General features: G+C 34.5%; 2 protein-coding genes and 1 pseudogene across 2 annotated transcripts; 1 reads left to right on the forward strand and 2 right to left on the reverse strand.

The window, feature by feature from the left end:
* Window positions 1–493: 493 nt before the first annotated feature.
* CHR24 (chromatin remodeling 24) lies at window positions 494–13,185 on the reverse strand. Its single transcript, XM_088884233.1, has 25 exons — window positions 12,841–13,185; window positions 12,622–12,726; window positions 12,431–12,535; window positions 11,689–11,793; window positions 11,450–11,569; window positions 9,888–10,792; window positions 9,670–9,800; window positions 9,527–9,581; window positions 8,985–9,113; window positions 8,735–8,842; window positions 8,570–8,625; window positions 8,388–8,478; window positions 7,124–7,246; window positions 6,940–7,017; window positions 5,579–5,785; window positions 5,432–5,503; window positions 4,341–4,421; window positions 4,142–4,260; window positions 3,760–3,871; window positions 3,235–3,303; window positions 2,480–2,574; window positions 2,158–2,286; window positions 1,835–1,900; window positions 1,616–1,745; window positions 494–883 (listed from the first exon to the last, which is right to left on the reverse strand). The coding sequence occupies exons 1-25, from the start codon at window positions 12,941–12,943 to the stop codon at window positions 761–763; spliced, it is 3,417 nt and encodes a 1,138-aa protein (XP_088740359.1). The 5' UTR covers window positions 12,944–13,185; the 3' UTR covers window positions 494–760.
* A 4,259-nt stretch (window positions 13,186–17,444) lies between these two features.
* LOC105169528 (Major facilitator superfamily protein) lies at window positions 17,445–20,607 on the forward strand. The gene is made up of 2 exons (XM_011089939.3): window positions 17,445–18,264; window positions 19,363–20,607. Exons 1-2 carry the CDS (start codon window positions 18,000–18,002, stop codon window positions 20,412–20,414), a joined length of 1,317 nt encoding a protein of 438 aa, XP_011088241.1. The 5' UTR covers window positions 17,445–17,999; the 3' UTR covers window positions 20,415–20,607.
* LOC105169536 (dirigent protein 22 pseudogene) lies at window positions 20,519–21,389 on the reverse strand (annotated as a pseudogene).
* Between the last annotated feature and the right edge of the window lie 186 nt (window positions 21,390–21,575).

Genomic DNA, 21,575 nt, shown 5'->3' on the forward strand with positions numbered 1-21,575 from the left:
CTGAATACTTCACAAAATATACAAAATCAATTGTTTTACTTACGCAATTCTCACCTAAATCTTTTATACATGTCAAATAGGAATTTTCATTGCGAGACGAAAAATCTTGCACAGTTGAGGAATTTATTTATTTTGGGATAGAAACAGACATTTACCAATCACCTTTCTTAGTTTGAAGCAAAGGAGACAGGATTGTAAAAACAGTATGCTGCTTCCATTGCAACAGATAAAACATATTGATCCCTTATCTTTGGAATATTTATGTTTCTAGTGTAGTGAACTGCTCGAATTTGGACTAAGTTACAGAACCCAATTCATGTAAAGGTGCGGCACGTATTTTATGTTAATTTGCTAGTGTCATAACATCATCATCCTAATAATCGGATGGCCTTTTGAAAGATTGAAAGGCAAACATCAAGACTGGTGATAGGCACCCAACAATGCACCATTTGCAATCACCTCCCTTTGATACTTGGGAGGAAGAATATCAGAATTATAGAATTCCTGGTAAATTTATCATTAGCATTCACTTGGAAACATTTGGCTGAACTTTGACAGTCCTAAAGAACCATCAGAATTCTGCAGACTGACATGTGTTGTTACCAAGAAAGAGAGAGAACATGGCACAAAACCAAATGTTAAATCCTCATAGACTAACAAGAAACCTCATGTTGAAATCCTGTGCCATGTAAATCATACTTGAATGATTAAGATTCATGGAAATCATATTTACATGATGCTTCAGATTTTGAAAAGAAATCTATAACTCAATGACATCTTCCTTGTTTCTTTTTGCCATTCGCAACTGATCAAGCTGAAGGTTCAATGAAATTATTTGCCTGTGTATTTTCTCCCCGTTGTCAGGCAGCCTAGAAACTGCAGCCTGGTGATCAAGATATTCAGAAAGGTGACCAATCATTGAAGGACTAGATAATTGAGGAAATTATAATTTGCACAAGCTTAAGAGTTTCTATTCAAACAAACGATTCATGATCAAATCATATTGCCATGTATAAGCTAATTGTCTTAATTTCACACAGCTTAAACTTCTACCGACTTAATAGAAGCAAAACTTGTATCAAACATAACGATGCCAGGTTTTAGTAAAAATTGTGTCAAGGAACTTCCTATCCATCTAAGGAGCAAACATACAGTTGAAATAATGCTATTCGATATAGATGAACAAAAAGTGTTATATGATTATTTTTTGATAATTGGTTTCTTGATTCTTGAAGATAATATAAAGTTGAGTCTGTGCTTGGGAGTTCATTATAAACTTCCATCAGCTTGTGTTCCATATGTATCATGTCATTACCACATAATTCAAACCTTATTTCTTGACTACATTTTTGTATGGATATTTCCGCAATTGAAATTCATGCCACTAGCTTCCACAAATTATCCAAACTCTTTTCAAATTAATGTAATTCACATTAAGATCATAAATCACTTGTTTACAGGAGAAAGTATAGATCCAATCTCCAAAAGAGTAAAGTAGCCACTTCCATGTACTCCTCAGCCTTAGTCCACTGAGGATGACTGAAGGTAGCTCTACATTTTCTTGACAAGGCAAAGTCGCAGTATAAAGGAAATTCATCAATCTCAAAATGCTTACCTTGTCAGCAAAGATCTGAGATAAGCGATTAATTCTTGCTCTGATTTCATCTTCTGATGGTTCCCTAACATCAGGATTTGAATTCTTCTGGATTTTCTTTATATCCTTGGGATTAAAAGCATAATGCGCTCTGCATGAATAAATGACATTTACAGAATAAAGAATCATTGATGAATTATGATTAAGAGTGACAATGAATTTTTTTCCCAACAGAATTACCCATCAACATTTTGTTCAATTGATGATCGTGTTGGTGGATTCCCCATGAATCTACTCCCTCTTAACCTGTAAACAAGGGGATGAGAATGTTCATTCTGAAGATATTGATAATACATGTATCTCAAGTTTTCCCATGATTTAGGGAGACAGACACCATAGCAACAGGCATACACTGAAAAATCATTTCAATAAGAAATCCAGTGGCTGGAGATACAAGGGTCACCTATCAGGTAACTTATGCAGTGTACTTTACATGACTAAACCATGATCAAACATTGAGATTATATTGTACCCAACAATTTGAATTTAGTTCAAGGAATCACCTTCCTGCTTCCTCCTCTATTTCAACTGCTTGTAAAGGTGCTGCCTTGGAGAAGAGCAAATTATGCTGGCTAATTCCGGCTATATTAAGAGTTTCAAGGAACTCGACATGGGCTCTAAGAGACTCTTCCCTAGATAAAACAGTGACTTTAGAATCAGGGAGGTGAGAATTAAAAATGGATGCTTTGTGCAAATTGACTTTAAGACTTAACTGCACCAGAGCAAATGCATTAATACCACTTGTAAGTCTTGAGGTATAACACAACTAAATTCACACACAATTGTTTAATGGACAAAAGAGGATGCATAACAAACAACCCATACATTGTATGCTGATGATCATGTTCTTCAAGCAGCTGTTGTTGAGTGGGAGAAATATCAAATCCTTGTTTCGGCAAGCTGAAAAGATCCCGAAGATCCTGAAAATTTGAACACAACAATGGCCTCATGAAATTGATAGTACATGCCAACAATAACACAAGTTCTTCCCGTCCAAATAGAACGTAATGTAAATTGGCAGTTATATATAAAGAAATAAAAATGACATCAGCTAGCAATACAACTAGCTATTACCACTCAACGGATAAAATCAGGGAAGTAAGATATTGTATCATCAGATTATATACTTTTTGTTTCCTCTTTCGCAACAATATGGGGCTTAGTGTTTTAACTGACGGGCAACAGATTTTTAAAAGTAACAGTAAGGAGTCACTAAATTGTTTCACATCTCCTAGACAATAATGACACACTTGGCAAAAAAAGAGGGAAATTACAGAAGTTATTGAGAGAAGAGAATGATACGGGAAAGATATGAAGAGAGAGAAAATTGGAAGAGAAAAGGAGTAAAAAGAATGATGAGATAATATAAAAGAAAAGGATAAAATGAATGACCAAATCTCTTAGTACACCAAAAGACCCCTCTCCAATAATAACTGAGTATAGATACAGATAAGAAGGGGTGTTATACCAACAACAGAAAGACAGATATAGGAAAGTACTTATCTCCAGAAAGTGGACACCCAGAACAGATTACACACATCCTGTTTCAGAAGAAGGTAAACATTCAATTAAGCAATTACCTGTTGGCTGAAATAACGGATTTGTTCTTTATGTTCAGTTGCACTTCTGAATAATCCTCCTTTAAATACCTGAATCACAGTTCCAAAGCTTATTATAGAACTAAAAATAAGGGCTTAAACTCAAAAATGCAATTGGGCAGATAATGATGTAAGATGCTATTCTGATGTATAGCAGCTCACTAGATCCAGATAGAGTTAAGCAGGAGCTTCGTTTGGCATATTTATATTACACATAGGCACAAAACAAAAGGGCTGGGAGATGGTTTAATGCCATGGGCCGTTCTTTAGGCGAGTACATCTAGCTTTGGCAAGATCAATAAATTGAATAAAAAGCTATAGTCATTCTCTGCTCAAATTTTTGGGTACAAATTGAATAAAAAACTAAATGCAGCAAACAAGTGCCAAGATGCAAATGGTCGACCACGAATGTAACTACAAAAAGCAAATAATGAATACATCAAACTATAAACACTAGGAAGTTAGGTACAGGACTAATGTAACATGCGAACAATGAAATCTGCGAACCTGCTTTCTATAAATTTTCTCTTCCACAGTGCCACACGTCATTAATCTGTACACAATAACATCCTTCTTCTGACCAATGCGGTATGCCCGATCTACACTCTGATTGTCAGTGCTAGAAAGTTTTAAATGAAGTTAATCATTTCTTACAAAATAATTTCATCAAATGTCATGGAGAATAAGGCAACAAAAAAGTTTATCAATCGACAACAGGGCTTTAAGGAATTGTCAACAGAAAAACCATGTAATTCTAGAGATATAAGTAAAGAGAACGATTTCCCAAAATGATCAATCATAAAGAAGACTGCTTTTCATGTTTTCTTAAAAAAATGATATAGATCATCCTTAAATAAATCAGAAACCAGAATAGCATATAAAACCAAACCTCGGATTCCATGCTGGATCAACTACAATAACACGATCTGCATTAGTGAGTGTAAGGCCCAATCCACCAACTTGGGTGGTCAGGAGAAATATTGGGGCTGCATGCCCTTCTTGGAAATCCTACAGAAATGACAAATGGATACAGAAATGATATTTTTGTATGACATTTTTCCATTTGTATTTATTTAACAGAAGCATACCTTGACAATTTTAGCTCTGTCGCTGGCTTTAGTAGTACCATCTATCCTGATGTACTTGTAGTGATTGGATATCAAAGATTCCTGAGTAGCATGATAATAATTAGAGAATTATGACTTTCAACTAAATCGAAAGAGAAGTTCAGATGCATATGGTGATGGCAAATGTGAGAGAAGGAAATAGAAGAGTCTTAATCAAATTTCTCTTCAAACAGTAACTAAAGCATCATTTTGCTAGTAGGATCCGGCCTCAAAGGCCTCTTGGGACATTTTTTTAGTGGAATATTTGAACCTGGTTATAGACTAACTTGTGATTTTGACGAGAATGCCCAAATCTGAACTATGTTTTACATTTACTGACTGAAAAGGTGTCTGGTTTCCAAAGAATCAGACAAAGTTGATGAATGCCATGGAGTCAAATATGGGATCTTGGAAACCAGATGCCACTCTCATGAATCAGCACTAAGAATGCCCATAAGGATGCTGAATGGAAGTGTTAGAATTATCCAACATGTGATATAATTTGGTAATACCAAAGTCAAGCACCTATAACCACATTTCACTGCATCATGTCACATGATATTCTGGACCGAAGTCTAAAGAACATCACTTGTACCCGTATGTGATATTAAGGTGACATGTGGAGCCCTCTTTTCCCACTTTTTGTTTTTGTACCCGTATGCTCTTTTTGTTTTTAGAGGTATGTGCCCCTTAGAATCAAGTTCCATTTCCTCAAATGAAATTTTCTCCCCATAAATATCATCTCACTTGAAGTAATAAAATCACTAACTCTTGAGTTTTAGAGCACTAGTATTTTGACTTTTTCAACATCTAGAACTCCATGCTGAGGGAATATCAGGTTTGGGGTCTTCATCTAAAAAGTTAATCCAGAAAGCAACAACCAGAGCCAGAAGAACTTTTTTTATAAGGATAAACCTAATTTCAGGTTCTAACGGTCCATACAATGTCTAATTAAGCTTTAGTGTCAACCAATAAGAAGACTTTACCACTGACAAGAAATAGAATCTGTGTACAGATTCACATGGTTCATTGTAACATATCAGGAAAACATGTCAAACTAATTTTAGACTGACCTGAATTAGATTTAGCATCTTCCGCGTTTGTGAAAATATAAGCACATTATGTCCCTTTGGAACTAAATCGCCCTGTAGTAAGCATTAAATATAAGGTGTAAATTATCATGCAAAAGTACATTAGGCGTAATTCAATGAATGCCGTACCAGTAAAGATAATATAAATGATATTTTGCAAGAGATATCATGATTCTCGACAATGTCAAATCTCTCTGCAACATCTGCTATGTGCATTGCCAATCTTTCAGCAACACGATGATCTTCTTGGTCTACAATTGAATCCATCCCTTCTAGGACATCTTCAGCAGCTCGTTTTGTCAATAGAAGCGGATGATCACATATTTTTTTCAGGATCTGCTTCCAAGGGAAAAATAATCAACATAAAACATGATAGCATTAGCACACAAAGTATATAGAATGCAAAAGAGATGTATTCTTAGCATGGTCTGTCTAGTTGGACTAAATGCTTGTCAACCTTAGCCTGCATTGTTTCACTAGATAAATAGCTTTAATTTTAAGCCCTTATTGAAAAGAAAGCAAGTCAGTTATCAAAATTCCATCATTAACATAAAGCTTTATGTTTATATCTGCATGCCATGAAAATATTCAGTAGTCTTGCCTTTCTTGAGCATGTGGTTGTCTAAACTATCCAGTAACAAGAATTGGAATATAATACTCATTTTGAAAGTCAAGACGGCTTCATGATTACAGGGATGGGGAGAATGGGTAGAGATAGTTCATTATTGCTCTTATTTGCACTAAATCTGAAAAATGCAGAAGCGGCCGCAAATCCACAAGGAACCAACTGGTAACACAAGTCATTAAAGAACATCATAGTATTCATGGAAAATGATTTTGACGTTTTGCAAAAGCAAATAAAGAACAAACAAATCAGATAACAGCCCCATGATAGCAGTTTCGACAGAACAAAGCCAAAAAACAGTACTTTTTGAATTCAACACAAAGCTCAAGGATCATAGCTAATTCTCACTCATCCTGGACATATCTTATTCAAATCTATATGTTCCAAGGTCAAGGAGGTGAGCTATTTCACACAGTGTCATGAGCTCAGCCTGGGTTTATGTACTAGTGTACTGGGACCAATGAATTTTAGGTCCTTGTCCTGTTATGACTCTCTACAAGTCAGCAGCATCTTAGATAGGTATTGACCATGGCATACCAGACAAACGGTTCCAACAGAAAGGAAGATATTGGTAATTACAGCAGATTCTATATAATGGAGTTCAAGCGTATATAGTTCATAAAATTTTGATGCTTTTCAGTGTCAAAAAGGTTAGCAATGGTACAAAATCGATGTTTTAGAAATCAACAAATAGTTAGTTGGTTATGACAGGCTATATAACAGAACAGGATAAAAAATATGCTTAATGGACAATTAAGTAACTCATGGCATTAATTTGTTTTATGTCAAAGAAACTTCACAGTAGAGATGGAAGAGAAAATGTTTAATCTAAAATCACCAAGAAAAACCACTTTATGCATATTACCGTAAGTGCAGCAAGAGGGGAACCATCACAAGCTGAGAGGACAATCTCACTCTTTAAGAAAGCTTCATAAAGTTGACGCTGGATTCATAAACATAAGTTATATACTTTCTCAATGAACTTTTCAAAATAAAACAGGGCAACTATTTTACGAAATAGTAAAAAATAGAAAGCACTAAACATATACCTGACATCGAGTTAACCTTAGCCATACAATAATCTCATTCTTCTTGGAAAGTGTGGTATCATCATGAAATACTTCACTTTTCAATCGTCTCAGAAAAAATGGTTGAATGCATTCTCTGAACTCCTATCAACATAACAAGATGAAATCAGATGGGAGAACCAGATGGTTATTCACATGCCAATCCAAGGATTCTATTCAATCAAGCAAGAAAAGTAACATGCTTAAGGAGCAATTAAGTGCGCATCTGAAGATGTATATAAATGTGGCTAACTCTTAAGCTCAAGAAAGATTTAGCAAGCAGAAGATCATATCAATGAAATTTGACCAGATGGCAAATTGGCCATATATAGAGTCAGTGCAAGTATGATAAAAAGAGAAAAGAAGAGGCATAAATTGTTTCTACAGAAAGAAACTCGTACTCATAAGAATGAATATGATTTTCATACAAATGGAACGCATATGCAAAGTAAGTTCATTCAGAAGCATTCCTTTAGTTTTAAGACATTGTCAACACTTAACACGATTCAAAGGAAAAATTGCATTTTTAGCACCACAGAATAAAGGGGTACGCGAATTCCTTCCCACACTTTATGAAATTTATTAAAACATCCTACACACTAAGACCTTGCTTTCCCTCCAAGTTTGAAATAACAACCATATGCTTTCTCCATTAAAAACTAAGAGTATCTGGTTTTGCTAATGCTACCAATCAAATACCAATTCAGAATTGTGGAGAGGCCGATGAAGCTAATGTACCAATACGAGAAGCATTTTCCAAATTTGGAGTAACTCCTAATTCCTAGTACTCCCACAAAAGGAAAGTTTGTACTTGCATATCGGGAGAGGCAGATGTGTAAGAATGGCACATATATAGGAGGAATCAATTTGATTTAGTGAAGTTCAAATAACAGCACATTAAAGAAAGTAAGTATTGTGCACAAGCACACGCTAAAAACAAAGGACAAGTGATGGGCTGGCCATTAGGCTTATAGGCGTAGTTATTGTTTATGCTACCACATAACCTTAAATGCAGCCCTAGTTTGGCATAATAATAAATGTAAGATGATGCATGAGTGTCCAACAATGTTAAAGGATGACAATAACCTTCTCCCTAAAACTGAAGCATCAAGACCGGCAAAAGCTAAGGTTTCAAATGAAAGAAAAATTTTTAAATTCTTTAATTCATTGGATATCCAAACACAAATAAACTACTCTTTTTGTCCACCAATATGAAGAAAAAAATATCTAAAATGTGAAGTATCACCCTTGCAACTGCTGAACCAATACGTTTTTCCCGATCAGAGGCATTTTTCTCATTTCCTCTATTGATGAAGTGCTCGTATTTTTCCTTAAACCTGATGAAATGAGTAAGAAGAGAAAAGAATCAACTTATGCCAAAATAACTCAAAACAACAATTGACTTGGAGCTGGTACACAGATTATCACTCTTTCTTGTCGCCTAATAGCTCTGGACAGCAGAAATTAAATAACGCCCACAGTTCCTATAATGAGGAAGAAAGAGAGACCCACTGTCACATATGCTTCTCATATGGAAAAGAAATACAGAGTGAAAGTCAACTGTATAAATAGAAGTCCAAAGGTGACAACTACCTTCAGATTGTTTTGGAGTGGTGTGCCACTGATAATGATACGGTGAAGACAAGGTATCTGAAGCAAACTTTTTGCCCTTTGTGTGCTTGGATTTTTTATAAGATGGCCCTAAAAATTTGGAAAACTGAACATCTTAAATTGAATAAAAATGAGCAAGTCGGTCTTGCAGAGCAGGAAACATGTCAGATGGAACAAGTAAAGCAAAAATATCTTTGCATGTCATAAATATAAATAAGAAAAATGAAATTACTTCATCAAGAATCATATAATCCCATGTTGTTTCATCTTCGTCTCCATCATCATTGTAATGATAATCTCCACATAAGGATTTCGCATTGTTCCGCACAATATCGTACGTTGTTAGAAGAACACCTTTGTCCTATGGTGAAGACACCAGAGAAATAGTCAAAGTCCAAAAAAGTTACAAGAACTATTGCCATAAAACATACGGCAATAAGGATTTGTTTCACTAATTTCATCAAGGTCCAAAGTACCAACTCTTGATTAGAATTCAAACTACATGCCGCAATATCTTAAAATTGAGCAAGAGATCAATTGTGCATTAATTGTGTAATGGAGATAAAATAAAACTCCGGATTTTTGCTGCCTAAGAATGGTACAAGCTTTTACTGTCAGAAACTACTTTATTTGTTAAAACAAGGGAAGATGCTAATTAAGTAACAGTGCCTAAGCCTGAAATTAAATAATTTATAAGCTTAGTAGAGTGACCTAACCATGCTGGTTGTTTCTATTTCTGTTATATATAAAGCATCAAGAGATTAAGAAGAAAACCTGAAGTACATATTGGAGCTCATAGTGTCGAGTTTTTGTACAAGTTGCAAAATACCTGCAAATGGAAGAAAAGGTTCGAACTAAGCATCCCAGGATAAGTTTACACGTCACAGCAACTAAGAAAAGTAAAGGGAATGCCATACTCTCTCGTCTTCTCAGAGAGCCCAACTGTTGATAGCTCATTAATCCAATGGGCTAATAGTGTTTTAGGTGCAACAACCAATACCCTTCTAACCAAATTTGAGTGGAACAGTCCAGCTATAAAGCTACAAATCTGGAAGGAGATGAACTAATGTGGTCAATCATACACAAGATCATATGGAAAATAAGGAAATGATCATTAAAAATTATTTTCTTTTACCTGCATTGTCTTGCCGAGGCCCATATCATCACCCAAAATACCACCTTTACCCTTACAATGAAGAGACCAGAGCCATTTCAATCCTTCCCGCTGATGAGGGTACAGCATTTTTGCTAATTTACGAGGTAACTTGTACGTCAACTTCGGACCACTCAAAGTGAGGTCATCTACATGATCTTCCAATACTGTGACCTCATCAGATTCGTTATCAGATACATCAATAATCTTCTCTTGCCTCCTATCAACTTGTTTGACTTTGTCTTTTTTACTGAAAGCCACATAATCACCGGTATCAAAGCCTTCTACTTCTCTGCTGTAATTGTAAGCTTGAGATTCTGTTGTAGATGCTGATTTTACATGTGCCCTCATAAGTTTATCATTGTTGAGCCCTTCGCACTTATACAAGGTTCTGTTGGCCTTACCAACACAAGTATCATCCTTACCCTTGGAAATAGAAGTTTTTCCCCCTTGGAGTTCACTGGTGACAATACTTCCAACTTTTGACTCAATTGTGTTATCCACACAATCAGATGAAAGCAGGTATGAAGAAGCAGCATTGTGATATTCTGGGACCCCCTCTTTTATGGTCAAGTCATGTAATTTACTTCTTATTGTGTCCTGGAAATCCTCCATGGGATCTACCTTCTTGGGGACCCTTTTCTTCTCAATTGAAAGAATCTCAAGCCTTGCGCTCAAATCATTCAGTATATCCCTGATTTCATTCCCAGCACTCTCACATGTTTTATTCACCTGAGGAGGTGAATCAAAATCTGAAATGCCATCAAATTTTGGCTCTTCATCTCTTATAGATTTCCTCCCTGCCGCAGACGCGCTATCATTATTCTTTGAAATTCTACAAAGGCGACGCCTGCCTTCAATTTTCACCTTCGTTTGCCTTTCTTCTCCTGTAAATTTTTATAGGTCCACAAATCCCAAAAATGAAACACATTGAAGAATGTACAACTTAAGATAATAGACCATATTGAATGAACACTCAAAAAAATTATTCTTTGATGTACCAATTATATGCCAAACACGGCCACCAAGTATCAAGCATGTTATTAGTAAACGAAAAAGAAAAACGTTGACCATGGAGGAAGGGCATAGCACCAGATCCGGCTGGTGCCATGTCCTACAAGTTCTAAACATGCCAAATTTATAGTTTTTTCATATGTTATAAGTATAATAGTAAAAAATCCTAAAATTAAATAAAAAAAAATAATGTTACCTCACCTAACTTTATTTTCTCTCTCTTTCTCTTTAAAGGTTATGCTCTTTTTAATAATGTCATAATTTACACATGACATTTGAATATGTCCAACACCATACGAATGTTTTTTTCTCATTGTGTTTGTAATTATATTTCAAATATCATTCAGCATTGACATACTTCCATATATGTATTTTAGATAAGTAATTTATATTTTTGTACATGAAATTCATAAGAACTGCGTCCGTACCATCTCCTAGAAATTTCAGAAATTACATCTCAACGTCCTATCATGCCGTCTTTGTCCACATATACAACCAGATATAGTGGATGCAAGAAGTGTCAGTGATACCTCGGAAATTAGAAGCATGATCAACACCACCAGATAATAAGGATCTCTTCTTGGAAGCATTATCTTCTATATCAGATAGTTTACTGCTCTCTTGTCCAATATGCTCGAGTTTCATACCAACTATAGAATTCAATGACATATTAAATCAATTAACAAGGAAAGATAAGATACTTTTAAGCACAAAGAGTATGTATTGCAAATGGCGTTTCAATCCAATTAGAAAACTGCAAAATCTATACCGGAAAGATTGGTATTATGTTCAGACGACCCCGAAATAGTCGGATTTGCCTCACAAGAACTGCTGCCAGCTTCAGTAGTCTTGCTACTTTCACGCGGTTCAAAGGCTTTCAGTGAAATTGTCAGAACCACCAAAAAAGTATTAATTTATCTTAAAGAATATGCACCAGATATCACGGGAAGGGGCAAAGAATCATACAACTGACCCATGCTTGCTAGGGGGAGAACACAAAGATGTGTTAGAATCAAACTTTCTAATAGGTACATGAGTCTATATACTGGTCTTTGATTAGTTATCAGCTAAAATTTCAAATATGCGGATGTTCCAGTATAGGCCCATGATTGATTATCTGCTTCCTTTCTATTTTCATGAAAGAGGTAAAAATCAAACAGTAGTAAACATGCAATTATCTAGATAGCAAGCAAGAGGATTGAATACTCCTACCATCCTTATTTCTATATTCTCATTTTGGTTAATGTGAAATTATCAGGTAGATCTCTATATGGCAAATTTTGTGAGTGTGTTTGTATTTTTACCCTTGGAAAAGGTGACTTCAAAGGATAAACTACAGTGAGGCCTTGCTACTTAAAATATTAGACAACTCTTGTCTAAAACAGGACAACACAAAAGCAAAAGAAACATCAAAAACAAAAGAAGCATAATAATGTATGTGAGTGAAAGACAAATGTCTATATTCGCAGAGATATGAGAAAAGAAAGCTATAAAGAGGTAAGAACAGATACCAAAACTGGGGGATGGGGAATCAAAATCAGCAATGCCGGCAAATAGCTGAGGAGAAGAATCCTTAATCTTTGTTGACACAGGCTCTTCAACATTCACCTCTCCTTCTGAATTCATACAAAAGAAAAATAAGTTCCCAAACACAGACGGACATGATATTACATCTTTATAGAATCAAAGGAAATAAGATAACCTTGAAGAGGAGGAGGAGAAGTGGTATCGAAATCAAACCGGGGAACATCATCATTTCCTTCAGTAGATTCAACTGCCTTCACCTTCCACTGCGTATTATCTTCCACTATATTTCCGAAAATCAAATCACAAAAACGATGAAATAGGGGGTAAAAGTATGATAAGCAGCATATGAAAGCACAAACAACCACGAAATCCGACTATCTATTCGTGAAAATACCTGCGCCCGGTTTGGGCTTAGAGTGAGAAGCGGAGAGATCATGAAGAAACCGATTGTGTAGCTGATTGAGACTCATTGCCTGCTTCTTTTTTCCATCCGCCATTGATGGTCTCTGGTATTGGTAGACTAGAATGGGATTGGAGTAGAAGGTTTTCCCTTGCCTTTGTTCTTGACTTCCCGCTTTAGGGTGGAATTTGAAATTTGGAATTTGGGGGACAAAACCCCTGTTTTGATGGAGGGTTTTGTATTAGAAGCTGTTTGGATTGGAGGGTCAGGAGATGGACTGCAAAGGGATTGGAGAATTATTGGAGTGATTGTGTGTGTGTGTGTGTTCGTTATTTGGATCCATCATTTTTTAAAGATATTAACGTTGAGTTACATTTATGTTACTTGCATCTTAAGTTGTTGAATGGATCGTATTGTTCTCAAAGGGTGTTTGGTCCAGCATACAGAATGTACTATTTGGAAAGTATATTTGCACTCTTATTTCTTAAAATTTGATATAATTATATATATATATATATATATTTTATAACTTAAAATTTTATATTTAATAATTTTAAAATTTACTTTCATATAACAAATGAGTCTTTCATTATTAAAAATTCACTGAACTTGCTGTTAACAAAAAACTGAATGAAAAGTACATTTACATTCAATTTACTTATTACTAACTTACTGCAAGTCGAACGTGTGACTAAGCTACTCTTATAACAGTGAAAATATATCTCCTCATATACATTAACGTTTTATTACATATGAGGGAAATTTGGTAATATAAAGATTATGAATTATGTCAATGGTATAAGAAAATAGTAAATTTATTTATGTCTTATGAATTATTAACTATATACACCTTATAAGATATTATAAAAAAAAAATCAACAAAGTATTTTTTTTTTTTTTGTAAGATCTGTAAGATCAAAGGCATTTTATATGAGATTTTATAAACTTTATTTTAAATGATTTTTATATTTTAAAAGCTCTTAAACATCTTATAAAATATTTTGAAGAGCTTTTAAACTTAGCCAAAAATCCTCTAAATGGATGATAATATTAAGGGATAATTACACGCCATCTTCTGAGGTTTGATATAATTACACATAAATCCCTTGTGATTTAAAAAATTACATCTAACACCCTTAAGCTTTGCTTCCGTTTGGCAAATGAGTCCCTCATTTAGTAAAAATTCACAAACATCACATTAACAAAAAAAAGGCAGAAAAAAATCTATAGTAACCCGTAATTGACTTATTACATGTCAAATAAATCTTTTTTATGATCAAAGTACTCTTATACGTATTCGCACATTAATGCATATAGTGGGGTATATTTTTACCATTTAAAGATAATTTAATTCAAAAAAAATTATTTGACCTGTAATAAGTTAGTAATAAGTCAATCGAGGGTAAATATCAATTTTCATTCAATTTTTTTGTCAATATCAATAAATTTGATGAATTTTTACTAATAGATGGACTTATTTATTAAATGGAAGCAAACTTTACGGATGCTAAATGTAATTTTCTAAACCATAAAAGATCTATGTGTAATTATATTAAATTTCAAAGAAGGAGAACATAATTATCCCTAAAATTAAATTAGGAGTAATAATCTATCATTTACTAAGTGGTGTTGTGAGGATCATTAAAATATCTGTATTTTAAGATAATAAAATGGCCCGAATATGATAGTGATAATGCAACTTTGTGCAATGGAGGGTTGCATCGAATGGAATATATATAGTTTACTTAACTCGTGGCACGTGATAAACATTTGATTAAATTAAAGCAGAATATTTGGGGGATATGATAATTTAATAAATTTCATCCAATCTTTGTTTCAAGTTTGATGATTGTTTAATAATTATTTTAATTCATCAATTTTTACTGGGTTTTCTTTCGTTTTTTACGATGAAATTGATCAAAATGTCATTATGAACTATACATTATAGTTTTACTTATTTTATTTTAATTTCGCGAAATCTTTTTATTAAATAAGTAAACAATTCTTGTTTTTACAAATTTAAAAAAGTTCCATCCATCTTGTCCGTTTTTTTGTTAATTTCTTTTTTTAGTCCTCCATCAAATAATTGTATAATTCCATCAAATATCAAAAGGGTATTTGTATTTTTTTTAAATAACGATGGATATTCATAGCTGCACTAAACCTCAGGAAAACTCATTATAATTTATCTCAATACTAATAATACGGGTAAATTACAACGAGCTAAGTTGATTTTGACATAATTACGAATACCCTCTTGTTGTTTGAAAAAATTACAAATATCCCACCGATAATTAAAAAATTTAAATACCTCCCCAATGTTTGATGAAAATATGTAAAATTCTTAAACGGATGTATGGAATTGCCAACTTTACTATTATTGATTTTTTTCTTTTTTATAAAAAAAATTATGAAAAAATAAAAAAAAGTGATTACAAAAATTTTAAAAATTGTAAAACGAATTATCCACTTAGTCCACAATTTTTTTAAAAAAAAATTAAATTATAAGTCATAGTCCACAAGGACATTTTTGTCTGTTCAACAAAAAATTGGATGAAAACATAACAAAGCCAACAGATTATATGAATTATTAGATTATCGTTAAATTCAGAAAGGTAATAATAAAATTTTAAATAATAAAAAAATATATAATTACACCCAACATCAGAAAACTCATTCTAATAATAATAATAATATAAGTGTGGAAGAGGAATGTGTGTATATGAAAAGAAAGGTATAGAGAGGTAAGAACAGATAGCAGCAAATGCCAACAAATACAAAACAAGAATCAGTCCCTAAAATATATATACAAAAACAAAAAAACACATGTGATGTTCTCTTTTTTCATTCTCTCAACTTTTGACTACTTGATATTTTTTCCTTTTAATTATTATTATTATAAGTTTCTCCAGAAACTTTCGACCTCGGGATCTCAAATTTCTCCTTTTTTATGTCGTGCAACTTTAGTTGGAGTAAAAAGACTACCTATTCTATTCACCCTACCATCAAGAGCAAGCAAGCCACCATTAAACATAAATTGGAACGACTGCGTTTCAAGAGAAACTGGCCCTAAACTTTATAGACTAAAATGCATAAAATTCTCTTTTATTTTAGAAAGTTCGTTAAAAACTTTTTTTTATTTTAAATATAGGCAAAACATTTTTTTCTATTTTTTTAGACGTAGTTCAATTGCCCATCTTCATTAAATCTACTTAAAGACGTTAATTTCTTTTAAATAACTGTCATATTCTTATTTAATATATATTATTTTTTAATTAATCTCAATTTTAGATTTAAAAAAATAAAATATTTGAATTTAATAAATTATTTAACTTTATATTATATATAAATAGTTAAAAATTATAAAAAAATTAATATTATTATATATAAAAAATAAAAAATAAAATAAAATCCTAACTATCCACCACCCCTGCTGCCTCCTCCTCCCCTATCACCACCATCCCCACCCCACCACCCCCACTCCGACGCCTCCCTTCTGTTCCCCATTTTCCCCCGACGTGTACGTCAACCCATCGCACCACCCCTGCCCCCGCTGTCCCTTAAAAATGAGGGAACTCCCTTGCCGTCCCTGTTCAGATCTTCGTGATGATGATGTCGCCTAGATAAAGAAATAGGACGATGGCGACTGTGGGGGGGAGGGGGGGGGGGCGGCTTTCGTCGTCGCCTCTCATTTTTTTTAACATCGTAAAAATTAATTTAATTATTTTTATTTTTATTAATTAAGAATAATTTTAGATAATTATAATAGTTAAATATATATTTCAATTAATTTAAAATAATTTTAGATAATTATATAATTATTGTACTTAAATGAATTTAAATATATAGTTTAGTTAATTAAGAATAATTTTAGATAGTTGCAATAATTATTATATTTAAATTAATTTATAACTTATAACTATTATAATTACTTAATATTTATATTCTTGTACATATTTAAATTTAAAATATAAAATTTAGAATATTAGTTTTTGAATGTATTTTTTATTTTGATATTTAATATAAATATGCTTAAAAATAATTATATTTTTACACTAAAGATAAATATAAAAAATAATTAAAAAATCAATTGAACAATAGTAATTTTAGATATAATATAGTGGTATTTTAGTCAATTAAAGATAAAAAATATCAAAATCCATAAAAAATCAAGCCCAAACACACTTCGAACGTATGCATTTCACCTTCCTTAGTTTCTAATGAAAGGGTTTTTTTTTGCTGAGTTTATTAGAATATAGGGAAAATTTAGCCTATTTCTAAAATACAGAAATTTTTTTAATTATTTCATAAAAATATAAGGGAATAAAATGCAATTTAGACAAACTTTATGGACATGATCTTTCCATTTATTTAGAAGGGACGGGACCCCAACAATTCTCCATATTTTATTTAAAAAAAAAAAAAAAAAGGGAAAGGGCCCAATCAATTATGTGAATACGGCGTCGTCTCAGAACTGGACCACATTTGATCCAACGGCACAGATTGAGCTGATCCAATGGTTAGGATTTAATATGCTGTTGAAAAGTGCGAACTCTCGTGGCGGTATCTTCCAGTTCCAGCTCCATTTTGTTTCTATTTCGGTTGCATTTAATTTCTATTTTTGCTGAGTTAATTCCCTTTCAGTTAGTAGGGTTTTTCTATAAATGTGGAGTCCAGAATTGAGGTTCGATCTGGCTATGCATTTGCTAGTTTTTCTTTCTTTGCCAACCCTCTTCTTTCCTTTCGGTTTCAAGCAACACAACAATATTCTGTCCTCGATGCTTCCACCCGCTCGCTTCACCTTTCCCTAAGATTCGTCCAGGATTATTGTTGATGAATTGATCACCTTGGTGTGCGTGTTTATTGCTTTAATGCTTTTTCTTTCGGGGGCTGATTTATTGCTTGCCACTGAGTGCACACGTACTTTAGATCAGCCGTTCTTGTGACCATTGCTGGTGCCTTTTTCGTCTTTAGGTGCAAAAATCTTCAAGATTTTGTGAGTTTTTCGGAGAAATTCCCCTTTCATTGATACTTAAGACGGAATCTTGAATGGTTTCGAGGTATTCAGAAGACCCTTTTGTGTTCTGATTCTGAAGTTAGGCTTTTGACAGGCAAAACCAGAGTTTTCGTGTGTTTGGTTTTTGAATCTGGCAATGGTGTCTGCTGTGAGTCAGAGTGAGAGTGGTAGAAATAGGAAATTGTTGCTGGGGATTGGGTATTTGGTGCAGGGTTTGAGGTGCTTTCCATGGATGGGGGTCATTTTTTTCCTCAAAGATGGGTTGAGAGTGGAACCTTCCACATTACAGATCCTTCAGAACTCTGCTAATTTGCCTATGGTCGCCAAGCCCTTTTACGGCATACTCTCTGATTCATTCTACATCTTTGGCCAGCATCGTGTCCCTTACATAGCCCTTGGAGGTATGAAATTTTCTCCTTTGTATTTTCTTTTTCTCTTTTGTAATTTAATTCAACTGATTAGCTTTCTGGTCCGCACTCCACACTTTTCTTTGTTATTTGATCTCAATTTCTGTTGCTATATGATGATGGAAACGATCTGGTTCCACTTTGAATTCTTTGTTAGATGCTTTATCGTTCGAATTATTTCTGTTAGTCAAGTTTTGCCGAAAATGCTTAATGTTTAGTTTATCTTGGTGGTACATATACTACGATATAGACACGCTCCATAGTAAAGCTATGCAGTAGTATAGTGGTAATTTGAGAGGAGGGGATAACTAGTTGAAAATAGAAGATTTGTCAAGGTACAAGTGTGGACTCTTTTCTTTTTAAACCATGTGTAACTAATTGACATATCAAAGATGTAAGTCTAATTATTGAGAAAGCAATCTTGAACGAGTTCTTTGTGTCCACGGGTAGAATAAGAATGTGCATAAATGATTGGATGCTCATGCTTATAGATGTAGACGGTTGCAGTGACTCTATGTCAATACAATATTGCTTATCATATGGTATTATGTCGAACATAATGTGATGGTATTAATATTATTCCATTTGGTTTCATATTATATTTAATCCTTAAAGTCTAAGATAGTTGACTAGAATAAACGTATTTGTAGGCTTTAATGACCAAGCTATACTATTTCTTCCATCTTGAGCAAACTAGAGTTCTTTTACTCATTTGATCTTGATTCGTCTTCCCTCTGCTATAAAGTGAGACCACGAGAGATTATCTGAAAGTCTCTGGATCGCTGCCTCATAATGATGACAGATCTTAATTTTATAAAATTTGTGTATCTTTGGGACCATAGAGATGGTGATTCTGGAATTCCCCAAGTAAAATCTAGCAGGAACCATAAAAGACTCTCACCTGGTTGGTTTTGGTGGCTGTCAGTGATGCATCAGCCATTTTTGTTTTATTTTTTATATTTTTTTAGTTTCTTAAAAAAATTGTGTTGGTGGGATGGAGGTATGGTGTGGCAATGTGGAAGCTGATACCAGATGAAATCTGAAGATTTTACTTGGATCAATGTATTGTTGGCTGACACATGTGTTTTGCAGCCTTTCTGCAGGCACTGTCATGGATAGCTATTGCAATTTCTGGTAAATCAGGCATATCATTTTTTTCAATCACGTTTTATCTCCTCCTCAGCAATCTTGGTGCTTCCATAGTTGAGGTTGCCAATGATGCCATGGTCGCAGAAACTGGAAAACAACCCCCTTCCTCCAAGAAAACAAAACCATCTTCATCTGGTGAGCTGCAGTCGTTTGTTTGGATGGCCTCATCCATTGGTGGTGTTGTGGGAAATCTTATAGGTGGTGTTGCTATCGACAAATTTTCCACTCAAATGATGTTTTTTGTCTATGGCATACTCCTTTGTTTTCAGTTCTTAATAACACTATTCATTCGTGAGAGCTCCCTGGACCTCCCTAAAAGTCCATCACACGTTGGTTTTAAGAAGCAATTTTTGGAACTCTTGAACGCAATGAAGAAACCAGAAATCCTCTATTCAATAACCTGGTTTGCATTCTCTTATGCTGTGATCCCGGCCTTAACAGGGACCATGTTCTACTACCAAACTCAACATTTGAAGATTGAATCGTCGGTTCTTGGTATATCAAAGGTGTTTGGGCAAGCAGCTATGCTGCTGTGGGGAGTTGTTTATAATCGCCATCTTAAGTCGATCTCGTCAAGAAAATTAATCACTGCTGTTCAGGTCTCCATGGCAATTTTCATGATATCAGATTTTCTATTCGTGAAGGGTGTTTATCAGCAGATTGGTCTCCCAGATTCAGTCTATGTTGTACTTATCTCAGGTGTGCTTGAGGTGCTGTACTTCTTCAAGATCCTACCTTTCAGTGTTTTAATGGCAAAGCTTTGCCCGCCAGGTTGTGAAGGTTCTGTGATGGCATTTGTTATGTCTGCTATAGCACTTGCATTCATCGTGAGTGGCTACTTTGGTGTTGCCTTAGCATCTTATGTTGGAGTAAATGGAGATGATTTCTCCGGCCTGCCACAAGGACTATTAATACAGGCTGTGTGCACTCTTTTGCCCGTTTTCTGGGCATCGTGGATCCCTGAAGACGTGAAGCTGAAAGGAAAGCAGAACTAGAATACTGGTACACGTTCCATACAAGTAGACTCCTTATATGGGTGTAGGGGTTTTGTATGTAATTTTCCTTAAGGGGATGTAATAAAAATAAAATGCGCTTCAGATTATAAATTAAAAGTGAGGGTGAAAATAAAACCAAATGATCTCTCTGTATGCTTTTTCACAAGTACTAATGGAAATTAACTTACTACAACGAAGTTCTGTCCGTACAGAGTACAACTCAAGAATTAAACCACAAAATCAAACAACCTGAGTTAGAACAGCCATATGTAGAAATTGGTCTTTCTCAGAAGTGTACGACGGACACATTGTATTCCACAGAGGCATCCCTGGTCTTGGGATCAAACCAGACAGTGTGTGCCAATGCATATCCCCTGGCAAACCTGAACACCCCACTCCCACCGACGATCGGCATTTCCCTCTCATCATCAACCACATGGTTCCTCCCAAGCATGCTGACGCTGCTTCCATTATACAGCCCTTCAGTGAACACAAATGTCACAATCATCAAGAATGCTATGTCGTTCTGAGCTGCTGATGAGTACATCCCTTGAGCTCTCCCTATGACCTTGGAATCACGCTCTGGACCCTGGGTCAACACATCGTCCATCATGAATGTAGTGCCAAAACCATACCCGTCTCCGATTATCTTCACTGCAGTGGGATTATTGCCACTGACCACATCCTGGAAGTAGAAATGGAGATGGGTCGTTTTCTCCATACGCGACACGGTTATGGATTCGAGCAATTCATTGTGGAAGTCACCATTGGAAGAGCTTATTGAGATTGGGAAAAGCAGGAAGTTGAAGATGAAGAGAATGTAGCTACAAGAAGAGGCCATTTTGTGTAGTTTGTTCATAGAATGGAAGTGGCCAATTCATACGTGATTTATAAAGAGGTCACATGGGTGCTTTTAAGCAATTTTTCATGGGTGCTTGATGATGTGCTTTTTGTAGGGGAGGAATGATTGTTGGCATTCACAAAGACCATCACTCCCAACATATAAAAAGTTAGAAAGCTTGCTTACTTTTGAAGTAAATATTGCTTTTGTTCATTTTAGTCTAAAGACGAGGGAAATGTATGCTTCAAGTTTACTGCTAGATTTTGCTCTGTCTTTCCCACTGCATGCAGCTGGAGGGAATCCATGACTAAATAAATGGC

The sequence above is a fragment of the Sesamum indicum genome, linkage group LG1 (assembly GCF_026168435.1).
Source record: "Sesamum indicum cultivar Baizhima isolate 11 linkage group LG1, ASM2616843v1, whole genome shotgun sequence".
In the NCBI taxonomy this organism is placed as follows: Eukaryota; Viridiplantae; Streptophyta; class Magnoliopsida; order Lamiales; family Pedaliaceae; genus Sesamum; species Sesamum indicum.